At 38.9% G+C, this 15937-nt stretch overlaps 1 protein-coding gene across 2 annotated transcripts in view; it reads left to right on the top strand.

Moving 5' to 3' along the window:
• Positions 1-413: 413 nt before the first annotated feature.
• The window catches only part of LOC129370127 (membrane-associated guanylate kinase, WW and PDZ domain-containing protein 3), a 67351-nt gene continuing 51827 nt past the window's right edge, over positions 414-15937 (top strand). For both annotated transcript variants that reach the window (XM_055045827.1, XM_055045830.1), the window contains exon 1: positions 414-661. In XM_055045827.1, coding sequence (XP_054901802.1) covers positions 579-661 — 83 coding nt within the window. In that variant the 5' untranslated portion in view covers positions 414-578. The remainder of the gene's footprint in view (positions 662-15937) is intronic.

The following is a 15937-nucleotide window of genomic DNA, read 5'->3' as shown; positions in this document are numbered from 1 at the left end:
TTCGGCAGCACCTTCTCTTCCCTTAAACTTACAGTATAGCCTGTAAGTTTTTTTCTTTTTCAGCATTTACTCTACTTTCATTGCGCTTCAATACCTGGACGACCTGGGAGAATAAAGCATCCAAGGCGACGGGCAGCGAATATGGAGGTAAGAAAGGGATTATTCTGTGAATTGCACAAGTTAAAATAGCTCCTTCCGAACAAGCTCATCCATCCTGGACGCGTTGTTTGCTCCCAACTGTGCAGCTGCTATAAAATTATAAGCGGCGCTGTCAGATTTGGCTGATAGCGTGTGTGTGTGTGTGTGTGTGTGTGTGTGTTGTTTCTCTCTCGCTCTCTCTCTCTCCGCGCTCCCCCTCTCTACAAGATCACCACGGAGCTCTCAGAGCATCAGTAGTGTCCAAACATCCCGTCAGCCGCGCACATCGTGTCTGACTTTCTCTTTCTCTGCGGCGATCGCGTCTCCTCAGCTTTTATCGAGGCTCGTCCCGCAGTTGCTGCTGCTGCTTCTATTTCAAATCAAGCGATTCGTGAGAAAACATTGAAGTGCTGGCTTGTTCTTTAACCTCAACAGGGTCAATGTATATAGACGCGTTCAAACGGATCCTCTTTGAAAGGCTGAACTGCTTGAAGAGGATGTGTGTGTGTCAGCGGCATGGCAGGTCAGTGTTTCACTCTTTTGTTTTTTGCCTAAATATGAGCGATTTGAGAATCTGTTGTGTGAAATCCAAATGTGCGTGTACGTGTGTGAGTGTGTGTCTGGCAGCATGGTGTCTGGTGAGTTTGCACCTGAAAAAAAAAGTCAACCATGAGATGAGTTTTGTTTTACAACTGGTTATTGTAAGTGAATTTGATTGTGGCTCTCCACCCATGGCTGCAAGATGTTGGGGGTGTCACCATCTTTAAGGGAAAAGTTATAAGTAAGGCTTCAATACAGTGTGATATATTTCTGATTTAAAAAATTTTTGCGTTGTTAATGTGAATCTGGACTGTATTTGTTCATTCTTTTTACTTAAGATGTAAAGTACATAACTTTAAACTGAATTATTCAATGCCAAACAAATTCCTTCAATCACAATTTAATTAAAAATTGTTTTATCTGTATGTGAAAACACACAAATTATTTTTATTAGTTGTAGTATAAGTACTGTCCCTTTGAGATCTCAATATATGAAGGGCATTAAAAATAAAATTTAAAATAATAATAACTATTATTGTCATCATTAAAAGTAGTGATGCTTCCCTCTTCTTGTCCTGCCATCCCAGCTAACTGTTTTCCTCTCATGTCAGTTTATTTGGTTGTTTCCTGAATAAACTGAAAATTTGGCCATCTGAGTTGTATGGTAACCATTTAAGCACAGTAATGGAAAGTTCAGTGGAAGGAAAAAGTGCGACAAAGCTAAAAAATTCACAAACAAAAGGAGTGGCTTGCTAGATAACTAGTTTAATGAACGTGACATCACTTTAATTGATCAGCTTGATAATTAGTCTAACCTGCAGTTCATTGAGAATTGTGAAATAATTTAAGCTTAAGCGCATGTACAGACTTTTCTATTTTAAAAAAAATCACATTTCCTTGGTCGTGTAAATGTAATAGAAAAGTTCAGTTGCTTGATTAAGTGAAGCATGTTTTTAAGCTTTTATTCCTGTTTGTAGGAGATTAAAATATTACATCATACCAATAAAAAAAAACATTTCCGTACAGAAATGTCGGCTTAATGAAAGCTGTGTTTAATACCTGCTTAAAGGTATTTTTAATCTGATGAACGAACCCCATCAGAAGGAAATTTTTGGTAATGTTCCAGTTTTGGTGAGATAAACTTTTGTTTTAATTTTCTAAAAAAGCAGATCTTCAAAGGAACATTATGTGTTAAAATACATGGAAACAGTATTTTAAATGCTTTATTCATACATATAAACCACATGACAATAACTAAGCATTTTATTATTTTTGAAAGTAATATCTTTTCTGAAAATTGTAAAAGTAAAAAAAAAATGTAAATTTAAGAAAAACAATAATCAGAAAAAAAAACAAAACAGCTGATTTAGATTAACTACAGTGGTTGACACTAAATTAAAGATAACCAAATGCTAAAAATATGCAGAAAACTATTTTTAATAATGTGATGAATTGTCGCTAAGAGGCGCACAGGAAGCGGCTCGGCCGAGTCGCTGCTTCTGGTTCTGTGAGTCCATCTGAATGCTTAAATAGCTTCTGCAACTTCCCAGATCCCCTTCCTGTATTTGTTTTAAATTTCCAATCTCCTCCACAAATTGGCTTAATGAAACCTAAACAGAAGCCTTTGTTCGGGACACCTGCTCCCATTTTGCCAGGAATAAGTCACACATTCAAATATATACTGTGTACTTCGCAGCCAGGTGTGTGTGAGTGCACGTGCACAGGAGCGTGCATAAGAGTGCCTTGCAGCACTTTTAGTGTGAGAGTGTGTTGCTGTTTGTCTTTTAAGGTGTGTCTCGGTTCATTTCAAAGTGTCTGCTCTGAATCTGAAGCATTAATTTTGTAATTGATTTGAGGTGGAGTTACATTTTATGCTGGGTTGTCTTCACATTCGGCTCCCATCCTTCACTGTGCCGAACCTCTGGCTTTCATTCTGTTCGTTCCAGCTCTCTGCCCAAGTTTGAGCCTCTAGTAAGTGGGAATTCATGTTGACGTATAAGCACGACTCGGCTTTTTACTGCTAACAAGAGGGGAGGATGAAGTGAGGGGCACATCCCGTCTGTCGTAGTAATGCGTGTCATCTGGGAGTTGTTGATTGTCTAATTATGTTTCTCCTGCGTCCTTCGGCATCATGCATATTCATGCTGCTGTTTTGAGGTGAGCTTAAAGCGTGTGTGTGTGTGTGTGTGTAGTTTACCCTTGACGGTGCAGGTCTACACAGGCACATTCTCCCATATGTGGTCCAAACCTTTGCTCCCAGCCACTGCATTTGAATGCTGCAGTTGTAGCCTGCTCTATTCTTAGTGCTCAACTCTTTGTGTGCAGTCTGGTATGAAAACAACAACACATCCGAGCCAGAATGTGGCGCCATGTGCTTGCATGTTTACAGATTAAAGGTGTTTTCACACCTGATAATCTAGTGCACTGAGTTCGATTTGGGAACATTTGTTACATTTTCAGCTGCTGTGGTTTGATTTCACACTGTACTGTGTCAAATGAAACATACTAATTGAAAATCCTGTTCCCCTCCTCACCTGTGGGGGCGCTGCTCCAAGGACCTACTGAAGGAAACGGCTTGAAAACTTCTGGAAAATACATGAGTGCAACTTCTTTCTTCACAAAATGCAAAGCAAATGGAGTTGCATCAGATATCAGCAGTTGTAGGATTTTTCTTTGGGTAAAATTCACAAACTTTTTCTCCCTCATGTTTGTTTTGGTTATATTTACCCAGAATGCTTTGTGCCATAATTTGCCTCCTCCTTTTGGAGCAGTCTTTTGTCCACTCATTTGAACCGCACCAGAGTTCACTTCAACCGAACTGCGTCAGAGTTTGAACCAGACCTTTGAGACAAATGAACTCGAGTTTGATTAAAGTGGACTAAACAGGGCTGGTGTGAATGCATCCTAAGTTTTGGTCATCTTGTGGATCATTTTGTGGTTTCCTCTAACTTTGCCGGCAGATCAACAACCCCTCAATGACCAGGCGTGGAGTTACAGCTTTCACAGTGTCGTATTGGAAATGTCAAGGAGGCAATGAGTGTATCCTTGAGTGAGATCTGAGTTGGACAACTGGGATCAATATGAGGAGGAGAGTCAGGCAGTAGAGAGTCACCTTCATCCATCCCTACTGAATCAGCAGTATCTCCTACTCACACACAGCCACACGCTCAAAGCCCTGCTTAGGTTACAAAACTACGACCTCACAAAAACGCTCATTATAGTGAAGTGAACCTTTCCCCCGTTCGCTGCTGAATTATTCATTTTGTTATTATGATTTTAGCCGTTCCTTTATGAGGCTGCAGCACGCCGCTCTGTGTTTGTTCTCTTTTTCCTCCCAGGCTGCATCTATTTTCTGTTTCATCCACCTTTAATTTTCCTAATCTCTCTCTCGCTGTGCTCCGCCTCTCTTATCCATCAGATAGTTGAGGAGCCGATCTGCTCCGGTTAATTAAAACGGCACTTCGTCCTGATGAGAGCTGATCTGGGATGGCAGTCAGGGGAGTAGCCCATTGAGTTACTTTCATATTTTGTCACATTACAACCAAAAACATTGAATTTTATTTGGATTTCATTTGATTTATCAACACTAGATAATACTTTCAACTTTTTCTTTTTACTAAAAAGTCTTAAATTAGTGGCATTCATTTGTATTGAGCCTCCCTGAGTCAGTACTTTGAACAACCAGGCCTTTTGTGATTTAATTGTACCAGTTTTGCACATCTGGATTCAGAGTGTGGACTTTTACTGGGCCATAATCTGCCAGTGGAAATAGGACTTTCATTTATTTAGTTTTTATCAACACTAAGAAGTTATCTACTTAAAACAAGCTCCTTTATCTTGTGAGTCAGTTTTGTCTAATTTATTATTAAGTTTATTAACATACTTCATTTGAAACTAGAAAAAAGTTAGCAAGCAACATTTTTGATTTTGCAGTTTGGGATATTATTTTATTACCTAAACTTGTTTTAACTTTGGCCAGCTTTGTGTGTGAGCTGTAATGTAATTACCTGAGATTAAGTACCTTTTATTCACTAATTATGTGACTTCTAAAGGCAATTACTTCCATATCTGATGTGGTTAAGTAAAAGGGAATTAATGCAATCATTTCTGGTTTTCCTTCATATTTATGCAGCAGAGAAGTTTTATTACAATAACAAGTTAATAAAAAGTCTGTATTGTTGATATCAATACTGATACTTTCATTTAAGTTTTATATTTCATCAAACTTTTGATGTTTATATTTTTTTGTAACTCTATAATGCATTAGAACATGATTAAAAATGTCATTAAGTAATTTAATTTACCACTAAATAGTTCAATGTACAAATAAATTATTAAATAAATCAGTAAATAATTAAATATATTATAAAATTATGAAATTTGCAATTAAGTAACTAAATGCCCTACCTTTTTAAATAATGAATTTAAATAATAAAATAAAGAAAACTTTCATTTAAAACCATACTTAATTATTTAATCCAAATTGTTTTGTTTAAATCAGGGCTGAATTTGGACAAAGTTAATAGGTATCTACAAAATACTTTAATAACATGATTTGAGTTCATTTTTCCTAAATTAACAAGGTATTATTTGATCGCAAATTAAAGCAAAAGCTCTTCTCAGGTAGAGTTGAGAAACTGCAATTCAAAATTAAAACAAAATCTGAAACTAAAGAAGAAATTTAGTCTTAATACAGATATTATCGATCCGCCATATTATGCACTGCTTTTTGTCAATGCATCAGAGTGAAATACATTGAAAGTAGAGGCTGTAAGGAAGCATAATGTGAACAAGTGGAAGGGGTAGGCATATGTTTGTGGGGTAAAAGAAGACCTCTTGTCATGCTGGTTTTCTGCAGAGATAATAGAAGCGCACTCTGTGCTGCATTCCCCCTGCCTTGACCTTGATCCCGTGACTCTAAATATACAGTTTCCCCACAGGGAGGGCTGCTGTGATCCTTCCAGGTGTGTCTGTGAACATTCGTGCTCATCAGTGACTAAATATTGTTGTGGTCAACACCAGAGCAGCTTTAAATCCCACATTGTTGTGTATTTGGGGTTTACAGAATGCAACGACTGTACTTTTTATTTCTATCTTCTAATTGGGTGTGTTATTGAGCAGGGCCAGCCCAAAGCAAAGCAGGCTTACTGGCAGTTTAGGGTCCTCCACACCACCAGGGGGCCCCAAAAGCACCAAAGTGGCTTGAAGGAAAACACATAAAGCCCTGGAGAAATTGAAGAGCCCACTGCACTGAACCTCCTGATTTTTCAGCCAATTATTGATTTCTGAAGTCCTCCTGAGTTAAAACATTAGTATTGTTGCTTCTACAATTTATATCAGCTTGTTTTCTTTGCATTATTTGAGGTGTGAAAGGAATGCATCTTTTTTGTGATTTTGACCATTTCTCAACTAAATGTTTGCCTGGAATTTCAATGTTTTCAGTAGTTCATGGAATAAAAGAACAACATATAAAAAGTAAAATCAGAGAAACTGATCATTTTTAGTGGCATCTTAAAAGCTGTTTATTAATATTAAATAACATTGAAAATTGCAAACTAAATGCTATTAAATATGAAAACACAATTTTTGCATTGTTTTTGTACATAATCGGGATTAATCTCTTCCTTTTGTTGCCACTGTTGGGGAAATATAAGATATTAAATTTAGTGTCTCAAATAGTTAAAACAAATTGGCACACTTAAATACAACTCTGCGTTTCAAAATCCAAATTATTTTTCTTACTTTGTTACTCCTGTAAGGTCAAAATCAATAATCTGCTATAATGTATGCTAATCACAAATGATGCTAATGATAGAAGGTGTGTTACACACATAAAGTAGCTTATAAATTATACATTGTTTGGTCTTGACATGTTGGTATGGGGGTCACCCAAAAAAAGTTGCTTCAGGCCCCCAAAATGCTTTTACCGGCCCTGTTAGTGAACAGAACGCCTCTGTAAACAACGGAACAAGGATATTTTTCTGTGTGTTTCTCAGCTCTCACGGGTTTAATCTTTTACTTCTAAATCTGTCACCGCTATCTGTTTTGCGTAGAGCAGTCCCGTGCCCTAGATTTGAAAGTGAGGGAGCGTCAGTGAGGGTTTACTACACCCCACGTCGCTCGTGTTGCTCCAGTGTGAATGTTGGGAGGGAGATGTCACACAAAAAGAGACGCTGCTGAATAGGGAGAGTTCTCAGAGTTAGTTTTTCCGTCTGATTGCCTCTCCACTTTTATTTAATTTCAAACGAATGTAGGGCCTGTGGTTATTTAAGATGCTCTTCTTGGCTGACCCGCTGCATTTACACAGGAAGACGCTAAAGGATTAGCAACAGCAGCAGCGAGCTTCATCACAAGTTTCAGGGACGAGTCGACCTTCCTTTACAAAAAATGTCTTTCCTCTAATTATGATCTAAAATGTCTTCACTGTAAATTAGGCTTCTTCTCTGACAGATTTGATTGATCAAATGTTGCATCTTTTCAGCTATTTATTAAACATTTTAAAACAGGCTCCTACACGGGTGTCTAAATGTTTTGGCAGATCAGTCAAAATAGTCAAATCGAAAGTAAAGAAAATATATATAAAAGTTTTTTGTTTTTGTTTTTTTAATTTCTGGGAGGAAAAATACAAATATGTAAAAAGAATGTTGCTGTATTAAAAACAAACACACCTATATTTAAAAAATTATTGAGGATTTGGGTTTCTTTCTTTCAAAAATGCTCGTTATATTTAGTCAAGTTTAATAAGTTAGATTAAGGCTGATTTTCAATAAAACTCCTTTTGTTATAAAAAGACAAAAACTTTGTGTTGCATTTACCATTTTCCACTGTAAGGAGTTGATTATAATTTTACTCTTATTACAAATAAAAAGTCTCCATCTGCATAAAGCTCTTGATAGCCTCTTCTTATCACCAGTTGCGAGGCTCCACAAGGAAGCAGGCGGAGAGGCCCACGAATCCAGGCAGGGGTCCGAGTTGAGATGAGCATGTAGCCATGAGTCCCAGAGATAACGAGCATGGCAAGCCCAATTGTAATAGTAGATGTTTGGCAGAGCCAAGCCACCTCTGTCCACAGGAAGCTGTAAAGTTCTGATTTTCTGTCGTGGTCTCTTTCCATGCCAAATAAACCTGGAAAATGCCCTCTCTATATCTGTAGTAACTTTTTTGGAGATCCAAAGGGGTAACATTTGGAGGGGATATAAAGTCGTGGAAATGTTCATTTTAATCAAACTTATACGCCCCATTGATGATAAGGGAAGGTCATGCCACCTTTCTAAGTCCCTCCTTATTTTGCTAAGTGTTGGAGAGACGTTAAGCTTCCATAACTCTGACAGGTTAGGGGACACATTAACTCCAAGGTAAGTGAAGCCGTGTTGGGAACATCTCAGGGAACGGCTAGAGGGAAGGTCCTGGACAGTAGCAAGTGGCATCGCTTTTGATTCATCAAAATTGATTTTATAACCTGAGAAGGAACCAAACTCATAGATAGTGGACAAGATAGCTGGTATTGAAATATCGGGTTTTGTTACGAATAACAGAATATCATCTGCGTATAACGCTATTTTATGGACTTTGCTGCTAATCATTATGCCATGTATATTTTGCTGTGATCTAATAACCACTGCTAGGGGCTCCAGTGCAAGGACAAATAGGAGCGGGGATAGAGGGCAACCCTGTCGAGTTCCCCTATGTATTGCAAAAGGTGGAGATTGAACACCATTAGTCATGACACAGGCTGACGGGGAACTGCAAAGTATCTTAATCCATTTTAGAAACTCACCCGCTACCCCGAATCGCTCCAGATAAATCTACCTTTTTAATAAATAATTAATTTAAATAATAAAATATAGAAAACCTTTTAAAAATATATCTAATATATTTATCATTGTGTATTTATTTAATACAAACGTTCCAAATACACTTTATAAATCAGCTATATTAAAAAGTCAATACTTTGATCGGATATTAAGGATTTTCCTGAGTTGATTAAAGTCGATATTGAAGTTAAAAGTCAGAGCTGTGATTAAAATGATTAAAATTAAACATGAATTAATTGTACGAATTCTTTAAATGAATATATTAGAGCCTAAATGATGCATTTCCAAAGGATCGTGTCTCATCTTCATTTGTAGCTGGAATAATAACAAACACATTGATCTTTGATCTGATTTGTAAAACTAATAAAACCTACAAAGAGGGTCTCACCTTAATCACACCTCTAACAACACAGCCGTCTATTTTTACCCAACTCACCTGTTCATGTTCTATTATTCTCTACTCTTTGTCGCTCTTACTATCGCTCATCATTATTCCTGCAACCATTTGATTCAATCCCTAAATCTTAAGCCAATGTTACTCTTATTTATTTTTATTCCTCCCATCTCTCAGTAACGTCCAACCCTCTAAACCTCATTCTGTCGTCCTTCTCATCCATCAGTTTCATCTTGTATCCCAGCATAAAAGGTGACATGTTATTCTTCCTTGAACAGGCTAATATTTACGGTCTATATTCTATTTATTTATTTTTTTGGACAAATCATTGCTATAATGAGATGTTAGTTTGTGTCTTAGGGCATCTTGTCACTTTTAATCCAAATAATCTACTGCTGGCCACGCCCACCAACTCAAGGTTCACTTTCACACATGACAATGACTGAAAACAGGTGTGCAATTATACAACCATTCAGCTTTGAAAAGCAAAAGTGGAGCCTCCTGCACAACCAAAAGGAATGCTGCAAAATATTTGTCTTTTCAAGCAGCCATTGTACAGCACATACAGCGGTAACAGCAGCTGACCAAACGTGCTGGAACCCAACTTAGGTTGCTAGGTAATGGGACTGGGCTTGGCTGAGGCCAATGCCCAAAGATTGAAACTGAGAAGGTTTGAAACCTCCCAGTTTTAGAAACTGGGAGGTTTTTAAAACGGCTCGTTTTCCAGACACCAAAAGACATAAACTTATTGCTTAAAACACGGCTGGTTGTTTTTTTTTTAAGTGCTTGGGTTGTTTTTAGAAACAGTTGAGATTAAAATAGAATGACAAAAACATGCAAAATGTGAATTTTACATATTAGGTTCCCTTTAATAATGACACTCTTATCTCCAGTATTTCATCCCCCTCATCCCTCATTCACTATTAATCCTCTTACACTTGTTTTTCCCAATTACTAACCCCCTCATCCTTTGTCAGTCTCATCTCTAATTCCTCATCCTTTCACTCCTCATTAAATCTTCCTTCGTTGTCCCAAAGTCCTCATTCATCATCCATACCTGCTTTTTGGCTCTCATCCCCCCTTTTTACTCCCTCTCATCTTCCTCATCCATTCATCCATTAACCACTATTTGCTCTTCTGTATGATTTGTAACGTCTGCAGAGGTTTAATCTCCAAAGCCTCCAGCATTAAATGTCGCCACATTCTCCTCCATAAATTTTTTGAACTCACTATTGTGCCGCAATCCCTGCCGGTAAAATGTGGACACATCCTTTCTTATATAAATAATCGACACTTGTGTGCTTGATTTAAAGCCACAGTGTTTGGGCAATTAATCCAGAAATAAATCGTTTTCTTTTTGAAGCCGTATATAAGAAGGTTTGTTGGTGTAAAAAGAATCCCAGTCCTTTTCGATTGTTTATTCACTGCCAGTATTCGCTGAGGGACAAATGAAGCCTCAGACATTCTGGTCACATTTTAGCAGACAGAACACACAGTCAGTCCATCAATATCCACCAAAATTCACATTTAGAGAAGACAGCCTTTCTCTACATTGGACTTTCAGTTACACACAGATGAAATACAGAAAAGCTTCCAGAAAATGAAGCAGCACTCCAGCTAAACTGATTGATTTTAGTTTATTGTATTACTGTAGACGTAATTTGGAGGACAAATAACATGCAGTGGCCTGAAAATGTATTGTGTCCTTTCAGTTTTTTGTTGTCATTTCAGGTAAACAAACAGAGAAAGGCAATTTTCAAATTATTAATTCAACATTATCAATTAAGAGAAACACGCTGCGCAAACTCACCTTGACCTTTGTGAAGATGTAATTGCCCAAATTGGGTGACGATGGTAGAAATTTGCTCTGCAATCGGTGAGTTGCCGGTTCAAATCCTTGGATTCTGACTAAACAAAAATGTCTGGCGGAGCTCCACAGGTCTCCACTCTCGGCTCTCTCTTATTTGATGCCAATACATCAAATAAATTACTGAATATCACAAGATTTCTTACCACAAAAGCTGAGTTAAATTTACTCAATTACATTTACTTGAATAACATTTTTTACATTACTTTTCTGAGTATTTTCTACCATCTTGTACTTTTTACTTTTACTTCAGTAATTATATTTTTAAGTATTGCTACTCTTGTTTGAGTAAAACTTTTGAATTTTCTGCACATTAAATGAAACATGTTTTAATCAAATATTCACCACACACACACACACACACACACACACACACACACACACACACACACACACACACACACACCTGAAATACTTTTTTAAGTTTTTCTTGAAAGAAATTGATTTTGAAAAATTTTATTTTGAATTATTGTCTTTTTCATCCTTAAAATATCAAAATTTCCACTGAACTTTATATCTTGGTCCGTCTGATGATGTAATTTCCAAATATGAAATTATTGATAATTTGATCAGTTACTCGGGACTTCAGTAGACTTTTTACCAAATACGTTTTTAATCTTAGTTGAGTAATTTCTTGGATGGCTACTTGTTACTTTTACTGGAATAAAAATATGTCGGTAACAAAAAAGAGCTGCTGGCGCACAAACAGAGTTTGATTAGGGAAACATTTCACAGCCAAATCTGCTTGTGTTAAAAGTTTCCTCACCTTTGCCAAAGTTGTACAAACTGGGCTGCGGTCAAAGCCGATTATGTCAGCCGGTGATCTACAAGCTGAGCGTTGGCTTTGATGAGGATGAGGCCCGGCATCCAGATAGACATCAGGAACATGTGGAGAGTCACGAGAGCTGACAGTGGGAGCTTTCGTCTTCCACTTACACACTTTCTATTGATAATGGGGAGGAGAGAAGTATCTGTGCATTGGACACAACGCTGCACTCAAAAAAGACCCTTTTGAACATAAAATCAAACATTTGTATTTCTGCTCACCCTTCTTCTCTGTGAAAATGCTTAAATAAAAATAGCTTTTCTGTTTTATTGTCTTGGCTCGACGCCAGCTGAACATGCAACTCCCTGGCATGGAGCGGATTTGTGAGTGCCCTGGATTTATAACAGTCTCAGAGAATAATTGTGCATCTCAATAATTGCCTTTCCTGCTTCTTACAATATCTGGGAGCAAAATGTAATAAAAAAATGGGTTAATTTCCATTTATTGCTAGGAAAACTCTTTCAGTGGAACAGTGTGCACTTTAGGCTTTACCTTGAAATAAATCTGCCAGAGCAAACAGTTGTTTCCACAACGTTGGTAGAACCAATTTAAGCAAAGTAATTCAATTACTCATTTATCTTAATTAATGCGTATGGTGTACACTCCTTCTTTTTGTTTTGCTTCAAGGTCTTTCAAGAAAATCATGTGGCCCAGTGTCAAAACGTATTCCCTCCTGCTTCAACTTTATTGATTTAACTTGACATTGGAATATTGAACTTTATTGCAAAATTAATCAATGTAACTTTAATAAATTAGCACCTGCAATTACAGCTTAGTTAATTTGTCATAAAATAAATTTATTTGACTCATGAGCATCTGGTTTTTATACTGATCACTAAGATAGATAGATAGATAGATAGATAGATAGATAGATAGATAGATAGATAGATAGATAGATAGATAGATAGATAGATAGATAGATAGATAGATAGATAGATAGATAGATAGATGTTTATATAAATGTCTATATAAATGATTAATCTCATAAAATTTCTAGACAAAAACAAAATCAGATATTTTGAAATTAATTTGAGAAGTCTGAGAAAATTTCAAATTCTTGACATTGAAAAATTTCTGGGTTTCAAAAGTCAAAAAGTTTCCAATTTTAAACTATTTTGATGTTTCCAAAAAGTTTAAAATTTTTGGAAACAGGCATAATTTGGAGGACAAATAACATGCAGTGGCCTGAAAATGTATTGTAAACCTAAAAGTGGTTCTGATGCAGTAACAGAACCAAACGCTGATTCTGATTCATTTGGTCCCGTGATGCTTGGTTGAAGCGTTTGAGAAAATTTTAAATTATCTCAAAGATTTCTCAGGTTAATTTAAAATTTTCTGAGTCTTTGCTAGAAAATCTCACATTCTGGATTTAGGAATTTAGCAAATTGTCAACTTTTCAAAATCAGAAATTTTAATTTTTTATGGGCTTTGTTTCAAAAATTCTTTTTTGTTTTTTCTTGTTGTTTGTTTGTCTTTTTTGTAAGCAAATTTTTAACTTCCCAAACTCAGAAAATTCCAAGTTTCTTCCTGAAAATTTCTGAGATTTTTTTGGGGCAGAAATGTTTTGCTCCTTTCTGCCAACAAATAAAAGTATAAAACTAAATTAGACTTAATTAAACAGACATAGTTAAAAGCAATAAAATATTAAAAAGTCAATGAATTTGTTTGTCCAGTTATATGCCAAGTGATATAATTTACACCAACTATTTTCTTTTGCATAAAGACTCTGGTTTAATGTGACCAAAAATACTTTCTTACACATATTTTTTGTACATAAACAAGCGTACATACAGTTCATGGTAGAGGTGTTTTCACAGCCGTTTGTACCAGGCAGTCAGAATAATAACCGCCTCTGGCCTAAGTTTTATGCTTTGTGTCTAAATGTCATATTGAGAGTGAATAGTTAGCCCAAATGCAGAACACACTCAGGGGAAAACTGTAGTACAGAAAAAAAGTGAAGTTTATTGAAGACACTGCTGCAGAGCACTGAAGGCTCGGGTCGATCCAGGGAGAAAGGCGACAACAGGAAACAAGCGGTTCACTGGAGGGGCAGAGTAGATGGTGAGTTCAAGGTTCTAGTAAAATATTGCATGTGAGGGAGGGAACAAGTCTTACTTGAAGGACCGCTGGGTTAGCGAGGTGAGGGAGTACTGAAATGTCCGGGGTTTATGGTTCTCAGTGGTTCCAGGTCGCGGTGATGTTGGCTGGCTGAAATCCAGGAAGAAACGGGAGCACGTCGGAGGGCGGACAGGTAGGCTAGAGCGGCGGCGGTAGAGAAGCAGTACGACTGCCAGTCGTGGGAATCTGGGAGGAGCTGGATGGTTCACGGATGGAGTGAGTCTGGGGGCTCGGACAACGAGAGGCCAGGAGGAAGCACCTGAAGGCGAGAAAAAACAACAAGGAAGTTTTCTTTTTCACTAGGAAACAGAGTAACAGAAGCAAGCTTCTAGGGGCTTGGAGCTACCATGACTGGCTAACACTCAGGCGCCGAAGGACTGGCAGTCTGCCTCTCTTGAACGTCTCGTTGATGAGCTCAATTCGCCTCAGGTGTGGGATGACGTCATCCTCGCCCTCCGACCAAATGGAATAGGCTCCCTCTAGTGGTGGAAACAGAACCAGTGCATACACAAAAACTCCACAAGGAGCTGAAAGAAAACCCCAGAACATGACAGTACCCCCCCCTCAATGGTCGCCACCTGGCGGCCTAGAGGAACTGGAGGGAAGGGAGGAACGGTAGTCAGTAATGAGGGATGGATCTAAGATAAAGGACCCAGGGACCCACGAGCGTTCCTCCGGACCGTAGCCCTCCCAATCGACAAGGTACTGCCAGCCGCGACCTCGCCGACGGGAGTCCACGATCCGGCGGACAGTATATGCAGGATGGCCATCAATATCACGGGGGGGTGGAGGGGGCTCGGCTGGAGGGCAGAGTGTGCTGGTCTGGACGGGTTTGATTTGGGAGACATGGAAGGTGGGATGGATACGGAGGGAAGCGGGCAAACGGAGACGGACAGCAGACGGATTTACGATGGTTTCTACTTCAAATGGTCCAATGTAACGAGGGGAAAGTTTTCTGGACATGGCCTTGAGAGGAATGTCCCGGGAGGATAACCATACTTGTTGACCGGGGGCATATGTCGGAGCAGGTCGCCTTCTGCGGTCCGCTTGACGCTTTATCTGGGCTGCGTTGAGGTTGAGGTTGTGGAGAGTTGTGTTCCAGATGCTGTGACAACGACGGATGTGATGGCGGACGGATGTAACAGAAATGTCTTCTTCGTCAGATGGGAGTAGTGGGGGTTGATAGCCAATGGATACTTCAAAGGGGGACAGACCGGTAGCAGCAGAAACATGACTGTTGTGTGCATATTCTACCCACGGGAGGAATTGGGACCAGTCAGAAGGGTTGGTGGAAGTGTAGCAGCGGAGCATGGATTCCAGATCTTGATTGAGTCGTTCAGTTTGACCATTTGACTGTGGATGAAAACCAGAGGTGAGTGAGACTTTGGCGTGTAAAGCGGAACAGAAATTTCTCCAAACCTGTGATGTGAATTGTGGTCCTCTGTCAGAAAGGATGTCTTGGGGTATACCATGAAGCCGGAAAACATGTTTGACCAGGAGTTGAGCTGTTTGAAATGCAGTGGGCAGTTTGCGGAGGGGGATGAGATGACAGGCTTTGGAAAAACGGTCAACAATGGAGAGAATAGTGGTCATGCCTTTGGAAACGGGTAAACCAGTAACAAAATCTAATGCGATGTGGGACCAAGGGCGTTTCGGAATCGGGAGAGGCTGAAGGAGACCAGAGGGAGGTTGATGGGATGATTTATTGCGGGAACAGATGGTGCAGGCTAGAACAAATTCACGGACGTCTTTATGAACGGAGGGCCACCAGAATCTACGATTTACTAGAGCGATGGTTCGGCTGGTGCCAGGATGGCCAGAGAATCTTGAAGCATGGATCCATTGGAGAAACCGGGCTCGGACAGATGATGGGACAAAAATTTTCCTAGAAGGGCAATTGTCTGGCGTGGGTTCAGACTGTTGTGCTTGTTTAATTATATCCTCCATCTCCCAGGTGACTGTGGCAACAGTGCAACTGGGAGGGAGGATGGTGGCTGGAATCTTATCGGAATCATCGGGAGAGAAAAGACGGGACAAGGCATCAGGTTTAATGTTACGAGAGCCCGGGCGATAGGAGATGGACAAATTGAAACGGGAGAAAAATAAGGACCAGCGTGACTGTCGGGGATTCAACCTCTTTGCGGACTGAAGGTAGGATAGGTTCTTATGATCAGTCCAGACCAGCACAGGATGTTCCGCCCCCTCCAGCCAGTGTCTCCACTCCTCCAGAGCCAATTTGA

The sequence above is a fragment of the Poeciliopsis prolifica genome, unplaced genomic scaffold (genome assembly GCF_027474105.1).
Source record: "Poeciliopsis prolifica strain line A6 unplaced genomic scaffold, Auburn_PproV2 SCAFFOLD023, whole genome shotgun sequence".
Classification (NCBI taxonomy): Eukaryota; Metazoa; Chordata; class Actinopteri; order Cyprinodontiformes; family Poeciliidae; genus Poeciliopsis; species Poeciliopsis prolifica.
This window is presented reverse-complemented; position numbering and strand designations above follow the sequence as displayed.